Consider the following 2,790-nt stretch of genomic DNA (forward strand, 5'->3'; position numbering starts at 1 on the left):
TAATAAATAATAATATATATATATATATATATATATATATATATATATATATATATATAACTAATATATATCAAACTAGGAGGGAACACAATATTAATTAAACACTTTAAATGCTATTATTATTATTATCATTATTGTTATTATTATTATTATTATTATTATTATTACAATTATTACAATTATTACAATTATTATAAAAACTTTTCTGATCTAGTCAAAACTGAGTTTACCTCAAAGATGCCTTAATACATGTAATAAGCTTACACAACAACGATCACGCACATATTCTACCTTATCTCTCTGCCCCTGCATATCGAGAGGTATCTGAGGCAGCTGCCGTTTCTTCGGCGACATACTGTCGTCTGGAGTGCCTTCTCCCTCTGAGTGGAGCCCCCTACCTCTGCAACACAGCAAGACAATTATAAGCATCATCAGCATTATCCTCGGCGACTCTACGTGATAAAAAGCGACAGAACTGGATGTGCTGTGTTTATAACTAATAAGACACCAGTAGGAGTCACCAGAACTACCTTTGTACCTAGGTTGGCTACCTTAGTGAAGGTCTATTGTGCTATACAATTGCATGTGTCGTTTATCCGACATATTGACAAAAACAACAAATGTGATCTCCTAGCATAATTATTGATCTCTCCAATATGACAACTCCCCTGTAAGTAATCAGCGGCAGTATGAACAGTGAGGACTAGTGGACAGCGTGGTATATATACACGTAGCCAACACTAACTGCAAGTGCACTGCTTTCCCACTTAATCGACTTGTCATATTTCTTGTACCATATCTGCCATTTAGAGTGCGCAGGCGGATAAACAGCCATCATTAATAGCAGCCCCCACACTGCAACCAAACATAATCCACCCTGCCCACGTGTCATACAGTTATTAGCTACTGGTTGCTTAATTCCCGGGGGATATTGGTTTGCCTCTGTGGTACGTCAGTTGTAGGTGGGAGGCAGATATACATTCACATTGTAGACAGATGTATGAGATGAAGCCATGGCAATGAGCCGCTATCATCCTTGCGGCATCCGCTCGTCATCATTACCCTTCGACAACACCTCTCACCACGAGAAGACGAGCGATATTTTTACGTCGCAAAATATCAAAAACATCTCCCCCAAAATCCCTGCCCCAGCAGGGCCGTACGCAGCAGGGGGGCAGCAGGGGCAGTTGCCCCCGCCCTAGAGATTTTCAGAGTATGCCTTTTAATGGGACAAATACTGTACACTTTTAGAAATAAAATAGAAATGTGACAAAAGGTTATCTTAAATCATCAAAGAAAAATTACTTTAAATAAAGAAATGTGAAATTGCGAAACTTTAGGGCACAGGGGGCATGGGGAGTACCTTTGCCCCCCTACAGAAAATTTCCTGCGTACGGCCTTGTGCCCCACCAATCGTGACTGAGAGCATGAGGCTCACTGAGAGTCACCCTATTCTCGTATCATGTTAGAGCACACTGGCGTGCCACAGACGACAACGCAAGTAGTCACACGTCTCTGACTTCTTAGCTTCACGGCCAACACCTAACATCGAACCTGGGGCCTGTCGTCAGAAACAAAATTCCTAACCTTCCTATAACAGTAGCTACGATTACACTTAACGTTCACCTTTTTCTCATTAAATGTTGACAAACACACGGTAGAGTTTGTCATACGCAGCGCGTAGAGGTGCGGCCTACGAGAAAAACTTAACACCAATGTCAACACTTACACTGGTGGTCACTACACAATAATTCTGTTCAACTTGTTTCTGACAACGAGCCCATGGTCATCCAACACTCAGCGTTTTCATGACTACACAGGGGGAGGCGGAGCGACAGCCTCCCTCATCCTCACATGTCGTAGCAATGATGATGTTGTTCTCACCTCATCTCCAGCGGGGACATAGACCGCTGCGCGCTCTCCTTTAGCCGGTCGCGGCGCGGCGACTTCGCCCGAGGGGCGGCGTGCTGCTGCTGCTGCTGCTGCTGCTGCTTGCTGTCTCGCTCGCTGGGCATGGGCGAGCGCTGGTGACGTGGGTACGCGCCGGGCTCGGGCACCTCGAGCCGCGCACGCAGCTCCGCCTCGCGCTTCTCGGCGGCGATGCGCTCCCGCTCGTCCCGCTCCACCACTGCAACAAACAAGCGCGCGTGCGAGCACGCGTCGTCAGAACGAGTCACCGTCGCCTCCACACGCCTCGAGGGCGAGTCGCCCGGCGCGCGAGCGCGAGAGTCGGCTACCGCGGGGACGATCGCTGCCAATAGTCGACAAGTGCACGGCAAAACTCAAATCGGTCGTCGCGATTCTACGGACGACCCGGCTGACACGACGAAGCGTCGGCAAGAGAAAAAAGAACGTGGCACGACTGTTACGACGACGGCGTCTTACTCTTGCGTCGGTATATAAGAACGCGGCGCGAGGCAGTGTGCCAGCTTCTGACATTAAACATTGTGCGAGTTATTGGCAGCGAGTCGGCGTACGCGAGAGAGAATGATGACATTACGGCTGCATCGCTGCTATATTGAACGCGCGTGCTGTTTACATTGTCTGCGAGAGCTAGCGACGGCTAGATGACATGCAGTCGTGGGAAAACACATAAATTATGCATGGCTACGGCTAGAGAACTCGGGTGCTCGTGCGCGCGAACAAACGAACGAGCGCTGCGTGCACACGCGCGTTCGTGTGCGTGCGTGTGTGTGTGCGCGCACACGTGTGGTAGTGTGTGTGTGTGTGTGTGTGTGTGTGTGTGTGTGTGTGTGTGTGTGTGTGTGTGTGTGTGTGTGTGTGTGTGTG

The 2,790-nt window shown here is 48.2% G+C and overlaps 1 protein-coding gene across 1 annotated transcript in view; it reads right to left on the reverse strand.

Moving 5' to 3' along the window:
- The window catches only part of LOC106813907 (regulating synaptic membrane exocytosis protein 2-like), a 33,882-nt gene that overhangs the window by 9,111 nt on the left and 21,981 nt on the right, over nucleotides 1-2,790 (reverse strand). The window contains exons 10-11 of the mRNA XM_014818151.1: nucleotides 1,885-2,128; nucleotides 283-400 (exon numbers count right to left, since the gene is read on the reverse strand). Of these exons, the coding sequence (XP_014673637.1) occupies nucleotides 283-400; nucleotides 1,885-2,128 (362 nt within the window). The remainder of the gene's footprint in view (nucleotides 1-282; nucleotides 401-1,884; nucleotides 2,129-2,790) is intronic.

The sequence above is a fragment of the Priapulus caudatus genome, unplaced genomic scaffold, assembly GCF_000485595.1.
Source record: "Priapulus caudatus unplaced genomic scaffold, Priapulus_caudatus-5.0.1 Scaffold843, whole genome shotgun sequence".
Taxonomy (NCBI): domain Eukaryota; kingdom Metazoa; phylum Priapulida; class Priapulimorpha; order Priapulimorphida; family Priapulidae; genus Priapulus; species Priapulus caudatus.